A 22,971-nucleotide genomic window follows, 5' to 3' on the forward strand; every position below is an offset into this window, starting at 1 on the left:
AAAAACAAAATCCTACCTTCATGCTTTTGTGGTTTTGCAGGGCAATCAATTTCCATGCACTCACTCTCGATGCCCAGTAGTTTTCCACAGCAGACCGTTTGGAGGAAGCAAATTGTTCAACAGTTAATTGAGCGGTCCAAACGAGAGGTGGATGATTTTAAGCATTATGAACAGGCTGTGGAGCAGGTAGGAACTTATGAAATCTTCAAAGATTTCAAAGGTACATTTAATGTCAGAGAAATGTATACAATATACATCCTGAAATTCTTTTTCTTCGCAAACATCCACAAAAACAGAGGAGTGCCCCAAAGAATGAATGACAGTTAAATGTTAGAACCCCAAAGCCCCCTCCCAGCTCTCCCACCAGCAAAAAAAAGCATCGGCGCCCCCCCACTGGCACTCAAGCATGCAACAAAGCATCAGTAAAGACAACAACTTGTTCACCTGGTAATTCTACATACCACAGGCTCTCCCTCTCTCCATAATAAGGGAAAAAGAAGTGTCTCTGTTTTACAGCGAGAGGGGAGACATAACAAACAACTTGCTGATTTACAATGTTACAAGTCTGTTGCATCGCTTTTTCCGAGCTCTGTGCCCAAAGAACTCGGATCTCTGGGCACACAGCCAGCAGCCAGCTCACTGCTTACAACCTTCCGTCTCCCACGACACCCCAGACGGCAGCACCAACCTCAAATCCGCCCACCTCCAGAGCCATGAAATTTCGGAACCCTGAAGGCACACTAATCTTCTAGGCCACATCCTTGGTATATCGAACAGTGGCCAGTCATGAGACCCCAAGAGCGGGTCCCATTGCCCCAAAGAACCAAAGTCAGCATGTAACTCCAGGTCAGGGTCTTCAAAAGAACCCTGAAAGGGAAGAGAATAGTATTAAAGATAGAAATAGAGCTGTTTCCGAAGATACAAGCAAAGGAGTCGCTGTTAAGAAATCTTTCTTTAAAAAAACAATAACAGTTACAATGAAACAATAATTGCCAACTGATAACGGAAATACAGAAATTTTAATGAGATACTTAAAGAAGAAAATTAGGAGATCTAAGCAGAGGCACAAAATAACCCTAGAGGGAAAAAAAATTGAAAATTCCAAAGCATTAGGAGTATATTAAGAATAAGAGGTTAACTTCAAAGTGAATAGGAAAGACTGGTTTAGAAAGTTAGAAGCCAAGGGAGGTGGATGATGAGAGTGAACGATTTGTATTTGTAATTGGAAGCTCATGATCAATGATGTCCCAACAAGATTGGTGTTTGCACCCTCACTGTTGTATACAGAAACAGTCTAAATGTGAAGATAGGGGGCATGACTGCAGTTAAACTCTAATAATCCACGGTATAACTATTTGAAAATTGTCATAGCTTAGCATCTGGCTCACCTAGCTCTTGGTTCCCTACTGCCTGTCCATTCAGATAGGCACTGCTTCCTGCATTCACTTTAAGCTGATTAGTTTCAGCGGAATTTTACTCTGTAACTCAGAGACTCAAAGGTTCATTTATTATCAAAGTATACAACTGAAGTTCTTCTTCTCCGGGTAGCCATGAAACCAAGAAAGAAAAGAAAGGCAGCATGATCATCCTGCACAAAAAGCAAACAAAAACGGAGTAGACACATCAACCTCTAAATCCTTCCTCCCACACAAAAAAGAGCAAAACGGAACAGGCACATTGATCGCCAAATCTTCCTCCCTGCACAAAAAAAACGAGGATGATCTTGCGAAAAACAGAATATAAAAAAAAAACTATAAGACTGAAGGAAAAGTGTATAGACCAAGTCTATATCCAAAACACAGAAAACCTGGGTAACATGTTAAAATGCATTAAAAGTATATTGGAATACAGCCAAATTATACTTTATACTTTATTGTCACCAAACAATTGATACTAGAACATACAATCATCACAGGGATATTTGATTCTGCGCTTCACGCTCCCTTGGGTACAAATCGATAGTAAATATTAAAAATTTAAATTATGAATCATAAATAGAAAATAGAAAAGGGAAAGTAAGGTAGTGCAAAAAAAAACGAGAGGCGGGTCCGGATATTTGGAGGGTACGGCCCAGATCCGGGTCAGGATTCATTCAACAGTCTTATCACAGTTGGAAAGAAGCTGTTCCTAAATCTGGCCGTACGAGTCTTCAAGCTCCTGAGCCTTCTCCTGGGGGGAAGAGGGACAAAAAGTGTGTTGGCTGGGTGGGTCGTGTCCTTCATTATCCTGGCAGCACTGCTCCGACAGCGTGCGGTATAATGTGAGTCCAAGAACGGAAGATTGGTTTGTGTGATGTGCTGGGCTGTGTTCACGATCTTCTACAGCTTCTTCCGGTCTTGGACAGAACAACTTCCATACCAGGTTGTGATGCACCATAGAAGAATGCTTTCTACGGTGCATCTATAAAAATTAGTGAGGGTTTTAGGGGACAGGCCAAATTCCTTTAGCTTTCTCAGGAAGTAAAGGCGCTGGTGGGCCTTCTTAGCAGTGGACTCTGCTTGGTTGGACCAAGTCAGGTCATTTGTGATATTGACCCCGAGGAACTTAAAACTTTTGACCTGTTCCACTTGCACACCACCGATGTAAATGGGGTCAAGCAGTCCGCTACTCCTGAAGTCAACAACCAATTCCTTCGTCTTGCTGACGTTGAGGGATAGGTTATTGTCTTCGTACCATGCCACCAGGTTCTTAATTTCCTCTCTGTACTTAAACTCATCATTACCCGAGATACGGCCTACAATTGTGGTGTCATCAGCAAACTTATATATTGAGTTCGATGGAAATTTGGCTACACAATCATGGGTGTACAGTGAGTACAGCAGGGGGCTGAGTATACAGCCTTGTGGGGCACCGGTGCTCAGAGTGATTGTAGAGGAGAGCTTGTCCCCTATTAACAGCTAATACTTCAGCAAGTCTGCTTATTCAGCATTGGCTAAGGCTCAGGTTAAGAGACTTTTACAGATTTGTGCTTAAGCAGGTATGTTTGTAGATAATTTGAGAGTTGATAGTATTGTTAATAATGAGGCAAGTAGTCTCAGGCTATAGGACAATTTTGATGAGTTGGTAAAATGGTCAGAACAATGGCAGATGGAATTTAAGCTTGATAAATGTGAGGTGATATATTTTAGAAGATTATAACATTAGGACATACCCAATGAATTGTAGGGTGCTTGGGAGTATTTAAAGAGCAGAGTGTTCTGGGTGTGCAAGTTCTACGATCACTGGGCTTGGTTAAGATACTTACAGGGTTCATTAGCCAGGCCAGAACAGAAACATTATGGAGCAACTACAGGTATATAAAATAAAAATTCGTCCACAGCTGGAATACTGTGTATAGTTGTTACTATAGAAAGGGTGTAATTGCACTGGAGAGTGTGCCAGGTTGCTTGTAAATATCTTGTAATGTTTGGTTTACTTTGTCATTTGGATACAAGGGTCTTAAGCAGGCAATAAAGTCAATATTATTCTGAGAGGCAGGAAATTCTTAAAAGTTGGTTATGTTTCCAGTAATATCCATATTTAACTCAAAAGAGCTGGATATTTCAGTCCAATTCCTGAGTAATATTCCTTGGGCAATGATTCCCTGTTTTACAAAAATACAGTGAATTTTGCCAGTGTTTTTAGATAGTAAAACTTTGATTGGGTCATTTTGTAATGGAATTAGTATAGTGTAGTATACAAGCACAAGAGATTCTGCAGATGCTGGAGATCCCGAATAACACACACACAATGCTGGAGGAACTCAGCAGGCCGGGCAGCATCTCTGGAACAGAGTACATAGTCAATGACTTGGGTACGTGCTGTCTAGCACAGCAATGGTGGGCTGTAGAGCCTTTATCCACACTGCATGACTCTGATCTTCTGTTCTCTTGCTACATCTCTGTTCTACCAGTCTGTGTGGATAAAAAAGGGAACAATGAAGTGGTGGAGAGATGGGAAGCCACATAAATGGACAGATGTCAAGGTAGCACTGGAACAGTTCACAGGCAACGATGGGAAACGGGATGGAATATTTTTCATATACTACACATACAACGATGAGAAAAAGGTAAGTTCTGTCTGACCTCATTCTTCTCTACATTATTATTATTATTATTTCTTTCTTGTATTTGCACAGTTTGTGGTCTTTCGCACACTGGTTGAACTCTCAAGTTGGTGCAGTCACAGTTGGTGCCATTGATTTTGTTAGGGTTATTATTCTATTATGGATTTATTGAGAATGTCCACAAGAAGATGAATCTCAAGATTGTATATGGTGACATATCATTGAACTTTGAACTTCAAGTCATCCAAAATCCAGAATCCCAAATTCTGATCATCTATGGTGCTTGTTGAACAATATCGTCTTTCGATTAAAATTATTATTCTTGTTTTCAGTTTCTTTTTTTTTTATTTTATTTTTATTTGGATAAGGAGTTCACAATTATCATGTACTTTTTTCACACATATAACCTTTTCCATTTTTTTATATGTATAAAACTACAATTATTTATACATTCTTAAGTACACATTGAGATGATATAAAAGCAAAATAAACATTTAAATAGATAATTATGTACTGTGGTAAATCTAACCTATTAGGCTAAGTAATGAAATTAGTTGTTAAGAAAAATGGTAATAATAGTTTCCGTACAACCCTTCTGGACCATTTCCACTGGTCCAAAATGTTGCATACAAGCCTATATACCGACCATTGTAGGTGTTTATATCCCAATTTGTTGTGCTTGTTCCTGCCCGCAGACATAATTATCCAATCCCTGTGTACTTATTTACTTAATTTTTTCATTTTTTTTTTATCCCTTTCCCAAATCTTTCCCTTTACTTGTGTTAATTCTCTATTTTCCAAAAAAAAACAACAACAAACATTTAGACTAGGGGTGCTTACGTTAGCAATATTACTGTGTTGATGAGAAGAGCAATATAAATCATTAGGAGAGTCATCTAAAGTCTGCTCGCATTGGGGTTATATATTCAATCCATTTATTCCAGATTCGATAAAATGTTTCTTTTTGAGTTCTCAGGGTTTCTTCCATAGTTTTGTCTTTCTATGTCATTGTAGTCTCCTCCAGCCTTTCAGCCCTAGGATAAATTAACATTTCTCTAATTTTGGTCCTTACCATTGGCATCTATGCCTTTAGTAGCAGTTTTGAATTCCTGCCTTAAACCTTTCCACCTTTCATCTAAGATGTGTTTTAAAACCGAACATTTTGACCATGATTGTTGGTCATCTGCCGTAATATCATTTCCTGCAGTGGTGTTTCGAATATTATCTGATTCCATGCCTGTGAATTACATTGGATTAGCTTGCTATACTGGCTGTGGCCATTTTAGGTCCACCTGTACACCTGTTTATTAATGCAAACAATCAGCCAGTCATGTGGCAGCAACTCAATGTATAAAAGCATGCAGACACGATCAAGAAGTTCAGTTATTATTCAGACCAAACATCAGAATGGGGAAGAAATATGAAAAAAGTGACTTTACTTTGACTGCGGAATGATTGTTGTTGCCGGACAGGCTATTTTAAGTATCTCAGAATCTGCTGACTTCCTGGGATATTCACGCAGAGCAGTCTCTAGACTTAATAGAAAATGGTGTGAGAAACAAAAAGCTTCCAGTGAGCGGCAGTTCTGTGGGCAAAATTGCCTTGTTAATGAGAGATGTCAGAGGAGAATGGCCAGACTGGTTCAAGCTGACAGGAAGGTGACAGTAACTGAAATAACCACATGTTACAACACTGGTGTGTAGAAGATCATCTCTGAATGAGCAACATATTGAACCTTGAAGTGGATGGGCTACAGCAGCAGAAGACCACAGCAGGATCCACTCCTGTACCTAATAAAGAGGCCAGTGAGTGTGTGTTTCAAGTTGTTATTGTTTATGTAAGATATCCTGGTCAGGCAGAATCTGTGGAGAACAAAGTATGGTCAGTATGGACAAGTTGGGCTGAAGGGCCTGATTCTGTACTGCATTATTTTGACTCTTTTTAATAAAAATATGTAAAGATTCTCTTTATTTATCTCATGTACATCAAAACAAATTGTGAAATGTGCCCAAGGATATGCTGGAGGCAGCCTGCAGATGTTGTTATGCTTACAGCACCAACATAGAATGCCCATAACTTTACTAACCCTAACCCATAAACCTTTGGGACACTGTTCCCTCTAGGCTGTGTGGAAGTGTGCAGTTGTGTAGTTACCGAAATGCTAAAAGCCTTTGCTGCTGCGGATCTGGAATTTTCTTAACATTTCATCATAGAGAACGCTGCTTCGGAATGTGGGAGGAAACTGGGAACCCAAGGAAAGCAGCATGGTCACAGAAAGAATATACAAACTCCTTACAAGTAGCAGCAGGAATTGAACTCAGATCACTGGCACTGTAAATCATTATGCTAACAATTACGCTACCGTGCCACCCCGTGCAAGTCAAATTTAGCTTCTCTGCACACCCGTTGCCTGACCTGCTAAGCATTGACAGATTTTGTTGTTTACAGCTTTATCAGAATTTTTGTTAACTTTGACAGATAAATTCAATATTCGAGTTGAATTGACTTTATTACTTACATCCTTCATATACATGAGGAGTAAAAACCTTTATGTTACGTATCCGTCTAAATGTGTAATGTGCAATTTATAGTAATTTAAAATAAATAGTATGTACAACAATATAACACAGAAATACAGTTGTGTCAGCATGGATTAATCAGTCTGATGGCCTGGTGGAAGAAGCTGTCCCGGAGCCTGCTGGTCCCGGCTTTTATGCTGCGGTACCGTTTTCTGGATGGTAGCAGCTGGAACAGTTTGTGGTTGGGGTGACTTGGGTCCCCAATGATCCTTCGGGCCCTTTTCACACACCTGTCTTTGTAAACGTCCTGAATGAAGTTCACATCTACAGATGCGCTGGGCTGTCTGCACTCTCTGCAGAGTCCTGCGATTGAGGAAGTACAGGTTCCATACCAGGCAGCGAGCCAGTCAAGTTGCTCTCAATTGTGCCCCTATAGAAAGTTCTTAGGAACTTTCTATAGGGGCCCATACCAAACTTCTTAAACTGTCTGAGGTGAAAGAGGCGCTGTTTGTGCCTTTTTCACCACACAGCCATTATGTTTTTGACCACTTGAAATCCTCGGTGATGTGTATGCCAAGGAGCTTAAAGCTGTTCACCCTCTCAACCCCAGATCCGTTGATGTCAATAGGGGCTAGCCTGTCTCCATTCCTGCTGTAGTCCACAACCAGTTCCTTTGTTTTTGCGACATTAAGGGAGAGATTGTTTTCTTGACACCATTGTGTCAGGGTGATGACTTCTCTGTAGGCAGCCTCGTTTTTATTTGAGATTAAGCCAATCAGTGTAGCGTCATCAGCAAATTTAATTAGCAGATTGGAGCTGTGGCTACACAGTCATGGGTATACAGGCAGTAAAGGAGAGAGGTTAGTACATGGCCCTGAGGGGCACCTGAGTTGAGGGTCAGAGGGGCAGAGGTGAGGGAGCCCACTCTTACCACCTGCCGACGATCTGACAGGAAGTCCAGGATCCAGGTACATTTGTTTTCGTGCATTTATTTTGATTTTTATTGAGTGGCATTTTCAGGATTGCATGAAATTACTTCTGGTGGAAGGAGGGAGACAACTTGTGTAAGACAATATCCATTAAATATTTCATGATCTGGGAATCAGAATCAAGTTTATTATCTTTGACATACATCGTGAAATTTGTTGTTTTGTGGCAGCAGTACAGTACAATAAATAAAATATCATCATCATCGTTATGTGCCATGTCGTATGACATAGGCAATCATGGACTTTGATCATGATTATTCATGGCAAATATTTCTACAGAAGTGGTTTGCCGCTTCTGAGCAATGTCTTTACAAGATGGGTGACCCCAGCCATTATCAATTTCCTGCAGAGATTATAGAGATTGCCTGGTGTCAGTGGTCACATAACCAGGACTTGTGATCTGTACCAGCTGCTCCCATGGCTTCATGTGACCCTGGCTGTGGGGGGTGGAGGGGGGAGTTAAGCAGGTGCTACATCTTACCCAAGGGTGACCTGTAGGCTAGGGGAGGGAAGGTGTGTTTTTTCCAGTCCGCTGCCCAAAATAAAATATACTGTATATTATAATAAGAAATTTATATAGCAAAAGTAGAGAGCAAAAAAGAGATAATGTTCATGGGTTCATTGTCTGTTCAGAAATCTGATGACAGAGAGGAAGAAGCTGTGATGTGTATCTTCAGGCTCCTGTACCTTCCTCTGATGGTAGTGATGAGAAGATGTCACTTCCTGGGTGGTGGTGGTCCTTAACGATGGATGCGGTCTTTGTAAGGCATCATATTTTGATATAAAATCAAATGTATCTGTAAATCGCTAATGACAGTTTTTTTCAATTATATTCATTTGATTATAATGGAATCTCGGCAAAAAGAAGATTGAAAAAATATTGACAAATCCCAAGTTTTTTGTTAATGCTGATGTGATTATTAACAAGTTCCTGGTTAATAACAAGGAATCTTTGATTTATGAGTATGAGGTGAAATTGACTAATTGATCAAAGTTGAATCATGCCAAACTTAGTTATTTTGTAACTTTACATCAAGTGCATTTCTCACTCCATCAGTTATCAGTGCTAATGTTTGACTCTGAACGATTTGATTATGAAATGAATATCTCAGCAGGAATTGTCCTTGTTTACACATTCAATTTTGTGGCCCTTCTTTAAAAAAAATTCTTTCAAGATCTAATCTCCATAGATGTTGCCTGACTTGCTGAGTTCCTCCAACATTTTATGTGTGTTCCTCTTTTAAGGGCTATTCATTTTGGTCCAGGTTCAAAATTGAAATCTGCTTTGGTTGGAATGATGTTTAAATATTTATAGGCTCAAGTTTCTGAAGTGTTGCATTCACAGTATAGCTGGACATGATTCAAGCAAAGGGGGATGTTTATTTCTCATATCCCTGGCTTTCAAAGACATAAAATCATTAATATGTACAAAGGCTTTGTACATATTTGTGATTTTATGATTTTAGTTCCTTAAGGTAGTTATATCCAGGCTGGTAATGGGGACGAGCTCCCACTACCTATTAAATGCTCCCAGTAGCCTACGCCTCAAATACATAGCCTCTGACAACCATGTCCAGCTCCTGGCCTTCATATGTGGCTTAGCTACTAAGCCTGGCAAAACCATTTCTACTGGCAGGTGAAGGGGCAAAGGCAGGTCATTGGCGCCTTAAAACCAGTTGCTTCGGCAGGTGGGGCTCATTAGCCATGGTTGCCAACTCATCTAGGAGAAGGAAAACTGATTTCAAACCTTCACTGCCTTCTGGTTACATCCACTCATGGTGGTAAATTCCAAGTAACAAACCCCGAGCTGAAATCCCTATGGCAGTCCCAAATTGAGTTCAATACTGACTGGTAACTCCTGCAATACTGTTGGTCCCAAACTGTAGTGGTCTCTGCTGTTCCTTTAGGTTCATTAGATGCCTGGAGGGAGGGAGCTTGCTATGTGGGCAATAGCTTGCTCTCTATATTGTAACTGGTCAGACAGCTAGGACGCAACATTCGTGTTCAACCCTGACTGGCAGAGGCCTCAATGTAGAAAGGCTTTGTTTTACAATAAAATAGAGCTAGCTTGCTCAACAGAGACACATCTCTGTCATGAAGTAGACTGTTGGTCATTCAGTTTTTCTACTTGGATGCAGTGCTGTCTCCCACTTCCAGTGAAACATATTGACATCGATCAGAGTCCACGACCAGATTCAGGCCACAGATTCTGAATTGCAGCACTCTATATATTTGAAACGTGATGTTTCAAAAAATCAGCAATAACTTGTTTTTTTTCTCACATTCTTGGCCAAAATAATGTAATGTAAAATGAAAAATTAAAAAATGTAGATTCTGAAATATAAACAAAGTTCTGAAAACATTTTGCTGATGAAGGGGAATCATCAACTTGAAGCATTAATTCTTTTTCCCTCTCTTTTCTAACCTGCTGAGTATTTTCACTGGTTTCTGTTTTAATAATGGCTTGCTTTCACAGAAAGAGTGTATGTACTGTCTGGATTGTAACTTCATGCCAGGTAGTGCAACATTTGTGAAGGGCTCCCTCGTAGGTTCTCAGTAGTGAAACATGTTTTTTAGTTTATGTAGCCTTTTATTTAAGGAGTGATTATTTATCTTGTCAAAGTCAAATTTACTGTCACTTGGCATTCAGGATGAGGTAGTAAACTGGATTAGACATTGGCTTTGTGGAAGAAGCTGTGAGTGGTAGTAGAGGGTTGCCTCTCTGAGGGACGGCCTGTGACTAGTGGAGTGCCACATGGATCACTGCTGGGTCCTTTGTTCTTTGTCATCTATATCAATGATCTGGATGATAATATGGTTAACTGGATCGGTAAATTTGTGGATGACACCAAGATTGGGGGTATAGTGGACAGTGAGGAAGGCTATCATGGCTTGCGGGGGATCTGCATCAGCTGGAAAAATGGACTGAAAAATGGCAGATGGAACTTAATGAAGACAAGTGCAAGGTTTTACGCTTTGGTAGGACCAACCAGGGTAGGTCTTGCACAGTGAACGGCAGTGCATCGATGAGTGTGGTAGAACAAAGGGTTCAGGGAATACAGGTCCACAATTTGTTGAAAGTGGTGTCACAGGTAGATAGGGTTGTAAAGAAAGTTTTTGGCACATTGGCTTTCATAAATCAAAATATTGAATGCAGAAGATTGGATGTTATGTTGAAGTTGTATAAGATATTGGTGAGGCCTAATTTGGAGTATTGTGTGCAGTTTTGGTTATCTATCTACAGGAAAAATGTAAACAAGATTGAAAGAGTACAGAGAAAATTTGCAAGGATATGCTGGGTCTGGAGGACCTGAATTAAAAGGAAAGATTGAATAGGTTAGGACTGTATTCTTCAGAACATAGAAGATTGAGAGGAGATTTGATGGAGGTATACAAAATTATGAGGGGTATAGATGGGGTAAATGCAAACAGGCCTTATCCACTGAGGTTGGGTAGGACTACAACCAGAGTTCATGGGTTAAGGGTGAAAAGTGAGAAGTTTAAGGGGAACATGAGGGGAAGCTTCTTCACTCAGAGGGTTGTGAGAGTGTGAAATGAGCTGCCAGCACAGGTGATGCATGTGAGCTCGATTTCAATGTTTAAGAGAAGCTTGGATAGGTACATGGATGGGAGGGATATGGAGGGCTATGGTCCCAGTGGAGGTCGATGGGAGTAGGCAGTTTAAATGACTTTGGCATGGACTACATGGGCCAAAGGGCCTGTATCTGTCCTGTACGTCTCGATGACTCTATATGTACAGGTACATGTATTGCACAGGTACAATGAAAAACTTACTTGCGGCAACATCCACAGGCATATGGCATCATGTAAAGAGTATTCACAAGAAAAACATACATTAAGCATCTATCATCAAAGATTCCAACCATCTGGGCTATGCCATCTTCTCTCAGTGACAATTGGGCAGGAGGTTCAGAAGCCTGAAGTCTCAAACCACCAAGAGCTACATACTTTAAACCATTTGGTTCTTGAACCAACCAGCAAAATCCTAATCACTACAACTTAGCAACAGTATGACCACAGTAACATAGTGGTTAGCGTACACTTTAGAGTACCAGCTACTGGGTTTCAATTCCTGCCACTATCTGTAAGAGTTTGTACATTCTCTCCATGACCAGCTTTCCTCTGGATGCTCTAGTTTCCTCCGACAGTCAAAGATATATGGGTTAGTAAAGTGTGGCCATGCTTTATTGGCACCTGAAGCAGGGTATCATTTGTAGGCTGTCCCCAGCACATATTCAGACTGTGTTAGTTGCTGACATAAAACGACAAATTTTATTGTGTGTTTCGATGTATATGTGACAAATAAAGCTAATCTTTCTTTGTCTCAACTGTGCAAAACTCTGGTTGCTAGTCCAGTTACCTGAGCAATGTGCAACTGAACACCATTTCTATTCCTGGACACTGCAGTAATCAATCTTTGCACAATAACAGCTTAGATATATTTGCAGATATTTGTTCAGTTAGTTATGTATGTTGGCTGACTTTCCTTTTCCTTGAATTTTACAGTACCTTCACTTATTCCTAAATGAAGTTACAATTTTAGTCCCGATTGCCAATGAAGCAAAACACTCCTTTGCAATTTACACTCCAGAACGGACAAAACAGAGATGGCCAATCAGATTGGCAATGGTTACTGAGCAAGAAATGTATGACTGGGTAAGTGAATGACAGATCAGTGAACCAGGATTACAAATGGTGGGATGTTGTGTAAAGGGAGCTATACAAAGACAGAATAAAAACTATCTGTGCTGGTTGTAAGGAAAAAAAAACTTGCATCACAATTTCAAGATATCCCAAAGCCCTTTACAACCCAGGAAACTCAATTTGAACTTCTGAAGAGAAACACGCCAGAAAATTTGCACAAAGCAAGATTTCCAAATGTGATAACTAACCTGTTCATATTTAAGAATGACTATAAATGTTGGGCAAGTCACTGGGGAAATATTGCCTCCACATTTCTGTGGCAGTGTTCCATATCTAACACTCCAGAAACTGGGAATAGGAGGGGTTATGGTTTAACATATTATCCAAAAGTACAACATCTCCAGTTTTCCTGCAGTGCTGCCCCATTTACAATGTTGCACTCCCTTGGTGTTGTATGAGGAGTGTCAGGATGAAGTTTGTAATGCCAGATCCAGTCCATGAAGATGCATTCTGCAGTAAGAGTTTGCAGTAAATTAGTCTGAGCACAAATCCTTATTAGTCAAAGAGTCGTACTGCATGGCCCTTCAGTCCAACTAATCCGTGCTGACTGTATTGTAGTGAGGTAGTCCTGTCTGTCTCCTTTTGACCCATAGCTCTCTAAAATCACCTATCCAATCACAGAAGGAGTGCAGAAAGAGAAGCTGAAATCTGATGTGTTGGTGTTTCAGTGGAGTAAAAGAAATTACAGTGGCATGAGAGAGGAACCGGTCAAAGTTGACTGGATGGCAGCAGTGGCTGGAGTTTATGCGAGAAATGAGGAATGTGCAAGACAGGTATATTCCAAAAAAGAAGAAATTTTCGAGTGGAAAAAGGATGCAACCATGGTTGACGAGAAGTCAAAGCCAAAGTTAAAGCAAAGGAGAGGGCATACAAGGAAGCAAAAATTAGTGGGAAGACAGAGGATTGGGAAGTTTTTAAAACCTTACAAAAGGAAACCAAGAAGGTCATTAAGAGAGAAAAGATTAACTATGAAAGGAAACTAGCAAATAATATCAAAGAGGATACTAAAAGCTTTTTCAAGTATATAAAGAGTAAAAGACAGGTGAGAGTAGATATAGGACGGATAGAAAATGATACTGGAGAAATTGTAATGGGAGATGAGGAGATGGCAGAGGAACTGAACAAGTATTTTGCATCAGTCTTCACTGAGGAAGACAGCAGGATACCGGACACTCAAGGGTGGCAGGGAAGAGAAGTGTGCGCAGTCACAATTACGACAGAGAAAGTACTCAGGAAGCTGAATAGGCTAAAGGTCAATAAATCTCCTGGACCAGATGGAATGCACCCTTGTGTTCTGAAGGAAGTAGCTGTGGAGATTGCGGAGGCATTAGCGATGATCTTTCAAAAGTCGATAGATTCTGGCATGGTTCCGGAAGACTGGAAGATTGCAAATGTCACTCCGCTATTTAAGAAGGGGGCAAGGAAGCAAAAAGGAAATTATAGACCTGTTAGCTTGACGTCGGTGGTTGGGAAGTTGTTGGAGTTGATTGTCAAGGATGAGGTTACAGAGTACCTGGAGGCATATGACAAGATAGGCAGAACTCAGCATGGATTCCTTAAAGGAAAATCCTGCCTGACAAACCTATTACAATTTTTTGAGGAAATTACCAGTAGGCTAGACAAGGGAGATGCAGTGGATGTTGTATATTTGGATTTTCAGAAGGCCTTTGACAAGGTGCCACACATGAGGCTACTTAACAAGATAAGAGCCCATGGGATTACAGGAAAGTTACATACGTGGATAGAGCGTTGGCTGATTGGCAGGAAACAGAAAGTGGGAATAAAGGGATCCTATTCTGATTGGCTGCTGGTTACCAGTGGTGTCCACAGGGATCAGTGTTGGGGCCGCTTCTTTTTACATTGTACATCAACAATTTGGATTATGAAATAGATGGCTTTGTGGCTAAGTTTGCTGACGATACGAAGATAGGTGGAGGGGCCGGTAGTGCTGAGGAAACGGAGAGTCTGCAGAGAGACTTGGATAGATTAGAAGAATGGGCAGAGAAGTGGCAAATGAAGTACAATGTTGGAAAGTGTATGGTTATGCACTTTGGCAGAAAAAATAAAAGGGCAGACTATTATTTAAATGGAGAAAGAATTCAAAGTTCTGAGATGCAACGGGACTTGGGAGTCCTCGTACAGGATTCCCTTAAAGTTAACCTCCAGGTTGAGTCAGTAGTGAAGAAGGCGAATGCAATGTTGGCATTCATTTCTAGAGGAATAGAGTATAGGATCAGGGATGTGATGTTGAGGCTCTATAAGGCGCTGGTAAGACCGCACTTGGAGCACTGTGGGCAGTTTTGGTCTCCTTATTTAAGAAAGGATGTGCTGACGTTGAAGAGGGTACAGAGAAGATTCACTAGAATGATTCCGGGAATGAGAGGGTTAACATATGAGGAACGTTTGTCTGCTCTTGGGCTGTATTCCTTGGAGTTTAGAAGAATGAGGGGAGACCTCATAGAAACATTTCGAATGTTAAAAGGTATAGACAGAGTGGATGTGGCAAAGTTGTTTCCCATGATGGGGGAGTCTAGTACGAGAGGGCATGACTTCAGGATTGAAGGGCGCCCTTTCAGAACAGAAATGTGAAGAAATTTTTTTAGTCAGAGGGTGGTGAATCTATGGAATTTGTTGCCACGGGCAGCAGTGGAGGCCAAGTCATTGGGTGTATTTAAGGCAGAGATTGATAGGTATCTGAGTAGCCAGGGCATCAAAGGTTATGGTGAGAAGGCGGGGCAGTGGGACTAAATAGGATAAAATGGATCAGCTCATGATAAAATGGTGGAGCAGACTCGATGGGCCAAATGGCCTACTTCTGCTCCTTTGTCTTATGGATTCACCATTTCTATTCCTGGGACAGCAGGGTCGCTAGATGAGAAAACATTAAGCAGACTGATTTTGAGTTTAGAACATTGAGTGCTGGTTCAGTTAAAACATACAAGATTCTTAAGGGGCTTAATAGGGTATATGCAGAGCTGATGTTTTCCCTTAGCTGGGATGTCTAGAATCGGGGGTCACGAGATGAGAAGGATTAATTTTTCACCCAGAGGGTGATGAATCTTTGGAAACGGCTTTCCAAGAATGCAGTGGAGGCTGAGTCACTGAATGTTGAAAATGGGACTGGATAGATCTTTAGCAACATGTAAATGTTCGGGGAACTTAGCAAGTCAGGCAATGTTTATGGAGGAGAGTCAGCAATCTGGTCAAGATGGTGCCGAGCTGCGATATCTGCCAATGTTGTGGCTCAAACTTGGTTGTTATTTTGGATTTGTAGGGATGGTTTGGAGACCGCGTGGGAACTAGGTGACAGATTAGGGTTAAGGGAAGCGATGAGAGAGAAAGGTCAGAGGCAGGAGTCCAAGTCAAAGTGCTCTGTGGTTGAAGGCCAACAATCCTGGAGGTCATGTTAGTAGGCGTGGAGGATGAAGACCAGTGATCATCAGATTGGAAATCCTGGGTTAGTGGGCTGTACAGGCAGGATATCCTGGATAAAAACTTGTTAGCCTCTGCCGGAAAGCTTAAACTGGGGAGGAAGTTCGTCTTTCAGCAGGACAACAGCCCAAATAATACTACCAGAGTACAACAGAGTGGCTTCAAATGAAGAACATTGATGTCCTTGAGTGGCTAGACAGAGTCCTGACCTTAACCAATCAAGCACCTCTGGCAAAACCTCAAGATTACTGTCCACTGCTGCTCCCTAACTAACCTGGCACAGCTTGAGCAACTTCACAAGGAGGAATGGGCAAACCTTGCTCCATCATGTTATGCAAAGCTAAAAGAGACTTATCCAAAAAGACTACTGGCTGTAATAGTTACGAGAGGTGGTTCAGCTAAGTACTGAGCAAAGGGGGATGAATACTTTTACTGCTGACATTTCAGTTTTTGAATTTTTAGCTTTACATGCTTTGCAATTTTCCCTATTTTTTGGACTCCACTGTGAAGAAAAGGATACTGTGAATCACAGATAAAACTTCTCAGTTAAATTGATCAAAATCCCTGGTTGTAATACTCATTTATGTCAACAAAGGGTTGGGGGTTGAATACTTTTTCGAGATACTGTATATTTATTGTGTTTTTTAAAGTATCAATGTGTTCTTTATCTTATTGTGTTTTTGGTACTGCATCAGATCTGGAGTAACAATTATTTTGTTCTCCTTTACACTTGTGTACAGGAAATTATATGAAACAATCTTGAATCTTGAATGAATTTCCTTGGTACATTTTTACTGTGTTGAAAGAATTTCTATTGGTACAAGTTGTAGTTATTGTCAAGTGAGTTACAAGACAGCAGCAGGCAAAGTTTAATCCCTCTTGTGGCTATTGCTTGTTTTATATTCACGATCAAGATTCAAGGTTTTTGTTTTTCTATTTTCAGTGCATGAGTGTAAAAGAGAATAAAATTATTCTGGATCTGATGCAGCATAATAAAAACACAAGCATAAAGAATGCCATAAAAAATAAGTAGATGTAAAAGCAATCCTATAAAAAAAACATGGTGCAAGTAACTGTGTGTAACCATATGTAAGATTAGCTTATATACAGACTGATGGTTTGTACATAAAGTGACACTGTCAGGGGTTCTCAGCCTTTTTTATGTCATTGATCGATACCATTAAGCAGGGGCTCCGTGGACACCAGGTTGGGAACCCCTGCGCTAGGTGCAGGACTATCTGAACATAAGGTGACTCTGACAGGGAGTGAAAAAAGTGACAAAGTGACTCTTAGCAAGAGGAACTCTTCTAGATAGCAGCAGGGCTTATGGAAACACAGTAGGACAGTGACTGTGTCGGTGTAGGTATGAGGTGTGGAGTGTCAGTGTAAAGTGACAGTGAACGTGGGGTTGAAAGGAGGTGGTGAGGGACTGTGGAGGGCAGTGTGTCAGTGTGAGGTGTGGAGTGTAAGTGTAAAGTAACAGTGACTGGGAGGATGAAGGGGTTGGTGAGGAACTGTGGAAAGGAGCGTGTTAGTGTAGGTATGAGGTGTGGAGTGTATGTGTAAAGTGACAGTGACTGGGAGGATGAAGGGGTTGGTGAGGGACTGTGGAAAGGAGTGTGATAGTGTAGGTATGAGGTGTAGAGTGTAGATGTAAAGTGACAGTGAATGAAGGATGCTTAGGGGCTGTGAAGAGAAGTGTCTAATGTGGATGTGGTGTTGGTAGGATGTTATGTGCTTTATTTTGTAACCTGCTACTGTGTGTTCTTTTACAGCTTGCTGTCTTGAGTCTAGCATGCTGTGACAGTAGGGGAATCCAGGGACCCCCGTCCCATCAGGCCCTTTGGTCCGTCACCTGCAAAGGTGATGTCTTTGTCAGTGAGCCAAGCCCAAATCTGGAAGCAGCGTCACATCCTATGCCAAGTGATCAATTGTAAGTCTTTATGCCACAGCTCATCTCTTCAGGGTTTCCAGATATGATCAGCAATACAGGGTCTGCCCTTTTTTTGGTGAAAGACTTCTTTATTTTTGTACTCATTTGCTCTTATTTTAAAGCTCAACATTCCACTTGCCTTTCCAATTGCTTGCTGTACCTTCTTAGTCTTGTTATAACTCAACTAGTCTTTATTATGACCATACAGGGAATATAGTGTACAGTTTTGGTCTCCTTTGAAGAACAGATATAAGCTACAATTATCCATGTTTCATGTTTCTTCAGGAAGAAGGTACAGGAGCCTCAGGACTCACACCACCAGTTTTAGGAACAGTTATTACCCCTCAACCATCAGGCTCTTGAACCAAAGGAAATAACTTCACTCAACTTCACTTGCCTCATCATTGAAAAGTTCCCACAACCAATGGATTCACTCTCTTCATCTCATGTTCTCACTATTTATTCTTTATTTATTTATTTATTATTATTTCTTTCTTTTTGTATTTGCAGTTTATTTTCTGCACTCTTGGGTGCTCTTTCATTGATTCTGTTATGATTATTATTTTATAGATTTATTGAGTATGCCCACAAGAAAATGAATCTCGGGGTTTTATATGGTGACATATATGTACTTTGATAATAAATTTACTCTGAACTTTGACTGAAGAGCCTAGGGAGTAAAGTAATTGGGTACACAAAAGGCTCATGAGACTGCAGACACCGAACTCTAGATCAACAAACAATCTGTTGGAAGAAAGCAGGTTGAGCACCATTTGTGGGAGGAAAGGAATTGCTGACATTTCAGATCCAAACCCTGCATTGTGAACGAGAGCAAACAGACGAGGTGGCTGGTACAAAGAGAAGAAGGGGAGTGGCGAGAAAGGATTCTGAGGTGATTGGTGGATTGAGGAGAGATGTATGATGACAGATAGCTGGGGGGACGGGATGGGTGAGCAGGGTGTTGGAGTTGGAAAGTTGTGGTGGGTGAATAATAGTTGGAGGCAGAAGTGGCACAAGGTGGGAGGAGTGTGAAGCTATTTGGGTAGATCTTTCAAAGAACCAACAGTTAAAGTTAATAACTGTGATGACCTCCTGTGCATCACAATTTCATGATTATGCAGTTGTTTCCTGCAGGTACTGGCGTCAAATTGGAGGACATCTCCGCTTGGTTGAGTGCAACAGTCAAGGAATTGTGTGGGGCATTGGCTATGATCATACTGCCTGGGTCTATACCGGAGGCTATGGAGGTGGCTTCTTTCAAGGTGAGTCTTTTCTTTACCTGTATGTCAATTTATTTCATTTGTAGATGCAGCTCCCTTTCACCTGATGATTGACCTACCAGAACTTGGCACCTCTTTAGCCCAGAGTGGTGAATCTATGGAATTCATTCCCACAGACAGTTGTGGCAGCCAAGCAATTGGATATATTTAAAGCGGAGTTTGATAGCTTCTCAATTAGTCAGGGTGTCACAAGTTACAGGGAGAAGGCAGAAGAATGGGGTTAAGGGGGATAATAAATCAGCCATGATTGAATAGCGGAGCAAACTAGGTGAGGGGTGAATGGCCTAATTCTGTCCTTACATCTTTTGGTCTTATATGCCAAGAACTTGGTTACATGGCTTATTGCCTCCTTCTCTATTTTGGTGTCACTTTTTGTATCCAGTGTTTTCATAAAGAACTTTGTGGCCTTTGCTACATTAAAGAACCTTTTAAAAAATGTTGAATGAAAATGTATTTACCTATTAACAAGAAATATTATTGCAATTAACTTGATCACTATTGTGCAAACATCAGAAGCTTATTAATGCCCGGCAATACTGTGAGAGATAATTGTTGCTGTCTCATTTCTTCAAAAATCATTTATAGAGGCACAGAGTAATATAGGACTAAAACAGACCCTTCAGCCCAACTTATCCATTCTGACCCTGATGGTCACCAGAGTAGTTCCATTTGCCTACATTTGGTGATTAACCCTTTAAACCCCCTCCTATTCATGTACTTGTACAAATGTCTTTCGAATGTTGTTACTGTACCCGCTTCAACCACTTCCTCTGGCAGCTCAAAGTTCAATATAAATTTATTATCAAATTACATGTATCTCACTATATACAATCCTGAGGTTCAAATTTTTGCAGCATTCACAGTGAATCCAAAGAAACAAAAAACAAACAAATAAAATCTGTGGAATTCTTTGCTACTGGCAGCTGTGGAGGCCAGGTCTTTATGTACTGTATATTTAAGGCAGAGGTTGATACATTCTTGATTGGTCAGGGCATGAAGGAATATGGGGAAAAGACTGGAGAATTGACTGAGAGGAAAATTGGATCAGCCATGATGAAATGGCAGAGCAGATGAAATGGGCCAAATGGTCAAATTCTGCTTCCATATGTTGTGGTCTTATGGTTTAAAATAATAATAATAAATAAATAAGCAATAAATATTGAGAACATAAGATGAAGAATCCTTGAAAGTGAGTCCATAGGTTGTGGGAACAGTTCAGTGATGGGGTGAGTGAAGTTAACCTCTCTAGTTCAAGAACCTGATGGTTGAAACTGTTTCTAAAACTGGTAGTGTGGATCCTAAGACTCCTGTACCACCCTCTTGATGGCAGCAGCGAGAAGAGAGCGTGTTCTGGGTGTTAGGGGTTCCCGATGATAGATGCTGCTTTCCTACAGCAGCACGCCATGTAGATGTGCTCATTGGTGGGGAGGGCTACTGTTTGTAGGCTTTTCTGTTTAACGGTCGACACTCTGTATGAAAAAATTTATGCCGTCTTAGTGAGCATATGAAGGATTTTTTTTAGCTGATGTTTTATAATTTGTATTTTCTGTTTTTATTTTATAGGACTGGCCAGCAGTGCAGATAATATTTATACTCAGTCAGATGTAATGTGTGTTTATATTTATGAAAACCAGCGTTGGAATCCTCTCACCGGATACAGTAGTAGGTGCGAAACAATATATGGGCAGTAAATTATTGTTCTGAATTCTGCATGGGATTTATTACTACAGGAATAGTACAAAGTTCGTAGAAAGCTGGTTACATGATAGGCTTATAATCCAGAGGATCTAGTGCAAAGGTCTAGAATTTATTTTGCAAAATAGTTCCCAGAGTATGTAAATGCAATGAAGTGGTGGATGTGGGTTTGATTTCAATACTTAAAAGAAATTTGATAGGGACGGGTATGAAGGGCTATAGTCCAGGTGCAGGTCGATGGGATTATCTTCCTGTTGATTTTTGCTCTGTTCTATGCCCTCTCTTTTGCTTTTACATTAGCTTTGACTTGCCTTGTCAACCTTGGTTGTACTATTTTGCCATTTGAGTATTTTTTTTTCTTTGGAATACATCTATCCTGTACTTTCCTTATCTTTCCCAGAAACACAAGTCATTGCTGCTCTGCTGTCATCCCCGCCAGCGTCCCCTTCCAATTTACTTTGGCCAGCTCCTCTCATACCACTGTAACTTCCTTTACGCCACTGAAATATTTCTGTGTCAGACTTTACTTTCTCTGTCAGATTTCAAGTTGAACTCAGTCATATTGTGATTACTGTCTCCTAGGATTTCCTTTACCTTAAGCTCCCTAGTCACCTTCGGTTCATTACATAATACTCAATCCAGTACGGCTGATCCCCCAGTAGGGTCAATGACAAACTGCTTTAAAAAGCCATTTCATAGGCATTCAACAAATTCACTCTCTAGAGATTCATTGCCAACCCGATTTTCCCAATCTCTCTGCATGTTAAAATCTCCCATGACTATCATAATACAGGTCGACCTTCACTGGGACCATTGGGACCTGAGGAGTGCCGGATTAGTGAAAATGCCGAATTACAGAAGGATCACATTAAGCACCAGTGCCGGATTATCGAAGGAACCAGATTACAGATAGTCAGATTAGTGAAGGTCGACTGTATTGCCCTTTTGGCATGCCTTTTCTATTTCCCATTGTAATCTGTAGTCCACATCCCAGCTACTGTTCAGAGGCCTGTAATAACTGTCATCAGGGCCCTTTTACCCTTGCAGTTTTTTAACTCAACCCACAAGGATTCAACATCTTCCAATCCTATGAGACATCTTTTCATGATTTGATGCCATTCTTTATCAGCAGAGCCACATCACCCCCTCTGCCTACCTTCCTTTCCCTCTGATACAATGTGTAACCTTGGACGTTCAGCCCCAGCTACAACCATCCTTCAGCCATGATTCAGTGATGGCCACAACATCAGACCCGACAATCTGTAAAAGTGCATCAAGGTCATCTATCCTATTTCTTATACTCTGTGCATTGAGATATAACACTTTGAGTACTGCAACCCTTTTCGATTCTGCATCCCTAATGCACTGATACTCACCCTGCTGGCTGCTATTTTGTCCTGTCATCCGCCTGCCCTTCTTGACAGTCTGACTGCATGCTATCTTTTATTTTTTACCATCCACCCTATTCTGAGTCCCTTCACTCCAGTTCCCATCCCCCCACCAAATTAGTTTAAACCCTCCCTTACAGCTCTAACAAACCTGCCCATGAGAATATTGGTCCCCCTCGGGTTCAGGTGCACCCCGTCACTTTTGTAAAAGTCGTACCTGCCCCAGAAGAGTCCCAATGATCCAAGAACCTGAAGCTCAGCCCTCTGCACCAGCTTTTCAGCCATGCATTTATCTGCTAAATCATCCTGTTTCTACCCTCACTGGCGCGTGGCACAGGCAATCCGAAATTACTACTCTGGAGGTCCTGTTTCTCAGCTTTCTACCTCGCTCTCTAAATTCTGTCTTCAGGACCTCTTTGCTTTTCCTTCCTAAATCGTTGGTACCAATATGTACCAAGACATCTGGCTACTCTCCCTCCCCCTCCAAAATGCTGTGGACGAAATGTGAGACATCCCTGACCTCTGGCACCAGGAAGGCAGCATACCATCCAGGTGTCCTGTTCACGTTCACAGAATCTCCTGTCTGTTCCTCTGACTACTGAGTTCCCAATCATTACTGCTCCCCTCTTCTCCCTTTTCCCCTCTGCACCACGGACCCATGATCAGTACCAGTAACCTGGTCTCTGTGGCATTCATTCCCCCGGGAGGTCATCCCCTACAACAGTGTCCAAAACAGTATACTTATTATTGAGGGAAACTTTATGAAGCAGCCATGGGGAGCCTGCTTACGTAATGTCAGATCAGCCGTGGTCAAAGTGTTTTTCTTTTTCAGGGGTCTGCCAACTGATAGGTACATGTGGAGCGATGCATCAGGTCTCCAGGAATGCACCAAGGCACACACAAAGCCTCCTTCACAATGGACATGGGTAAGATTGCCTCAATACCCTGTTAAAGTATACTCCAAT

At 41.2% G+C, this 22,971-nt stretch overlaps 1 protein-coding gene across 4 annotated transcripts in view; it reads left to right on the forward strand.

Moving 5' to 3' along the window:
• tecpr1a (tectonin beta-propeller repeat containing 1a) overlaps positions 1-22,971 on the forward strand; it is a 107,432-nt gene that overhangs the window by 49,082 nt on the left and 35,379 nt on the right. For all 4 annotated transcript variants that reach the window (XR_010019350.1, XR_010019351.1, XM_063059369.1 and 1 more), the window contains exons 11-17: positions 41-186; positions 3,893-4,048; positions 12,081-12,230; positions 17,486-17,643; positions 18,778-18,905; positions 20,487-20,589; positions 22,839-22,932. Coding sequence is in view for 2 of the 4 variants with exons in the window: in XM_063059369.1 (XP_062915439.1) it covers positions 41-186; positions 3,893-4,048; positions 12,081-12,230; positions 17,486-17,643; positions 18,778-18,905; positions 20,487-20,589; positions 22,839-22,932 (935 nt within the window). In the remaining 2 variants the exon portion in view is untranslated. The remainder of the gene's footprint in view (positions 1-40; positions 187-3,892; positions 4,049-12,080; positions 12,231-17,485; positions 17,644-18,777; positions 18,906-20,486; positions 20,590-22,838; positions 22,933-22,971) is intronic.

Source organism: Mobula hypostoma, chromosome 9 (genome assembly GCF_963921235.1).
Source record: "Mobula hypostoma chromosome 9, sMobHyp1.1, whole genome shotgun sequence".
NCBI classification, from domain to species: domain Eukaryota; kingdom Metazoa; phylum Chordata; class Chondrichthyes; order Myliobatiformes; family Myliobatidae; genus Mobula; species Mobula hypostoma.